The sequence below is a fragment of the Malurus melanocephalus genome, unplaced genomic scaffold, assembly GCF_030028575.1.
Source record: "Malurus melanocephalus ecotype Western Australia unplaced genomic scaffold, MMel_1.1 scaffold_1993, whole genome shotgun sequence".
Lineage (NCBI taxonomy): Eukaryota > Metazoa > Chordata > Aves > Passeriformes > Maluridae > Malurus > Malurus melanocephalus.
The window spans coordinates 17,567-18,253 of NW_026625225.1; the positions used below are offsets into that span (position 1 = coordinate 17,567).

Below are 687 nucleotides of genomic sequence, written 5' to 3' on the forward strand. Positions count from 1 at the left end.
CCAGACCCCTCCCCACCTCTTCTCTCCCTGGCTGGGTCCCGAGGGCAGCTGCAGGTACAGGTAGAGTTTGTCACTGTCCGAGAACTTCTGCACGTCCTGCTGCGCTCCCAGGGGACACGGGGACACRGGGACAGAGGGGACATGGACACGGTTTAGGATCCATGGGGAGGGGTCCAATCCCACCCCAAAAATCGGGATAAAGGGGATTCCCCGCTCACTCCAGCCCCGCGTTCCCACAGACGCTCACCAGGATGGAATCCACCTTGCTCTGCACCGATTTGCTGCGGGGATGAGAGCGGTGCTCAGGGGTGACTCCAAATCACCCCGGGGTGACCCCAAAACACACCAGAAACAATCTCAAATCACCCCAGGGTGACCCCAAATCACCCCAGGGATGACCCCAAATCACCCCGATCCCGATCCCAGGGATGATCCCAAATCAACCCAGGGGCGACCCCAAATCACCCCAGAAACAATCCCAAATCACCTCAGGGATGACCCCAAATCACCCCAGGGATGATCCCAAATCACCTGGGATCCCAATCCCAAATCACCCCAGGATCAATCCCAAATCACCCTGGGGTGACCCCAAATCACCCCGATCCCGATCCCAGGGACGATCCCAAATCAACCCAGGGGTGACCCCAAATCACCCCAGGAATGACCCCAAATCACCCCAGGAATGAC

At 58.7% G+C, this 687-nt stretch overlaps 1 protein-coding gene across 1 annotated transcript in view; it reads right to left on the minus strand.

Moving 5' to 3' along the window:
* Positions 1-312, minus strand: part of RFX5 (regulatory factor X5) — a gene marked incomplete at its 5' end in the record, with an annotated part of 11,705 nt that extends 11,393 nt beyond the window's left edge. The window contains 2 exons of the mRNA XM_057388482.1: positions 7-99; positions 248-312. Coding sequence (XP_057244465.1) covers positions 7-99; positions 248-312 — 158 coding nt within the window. The remainder of the gene's footprint in view (positions 1-6; positions 100-247) is intronic.
* Positions 313-687: the final 375 nt, after the last annotated feature.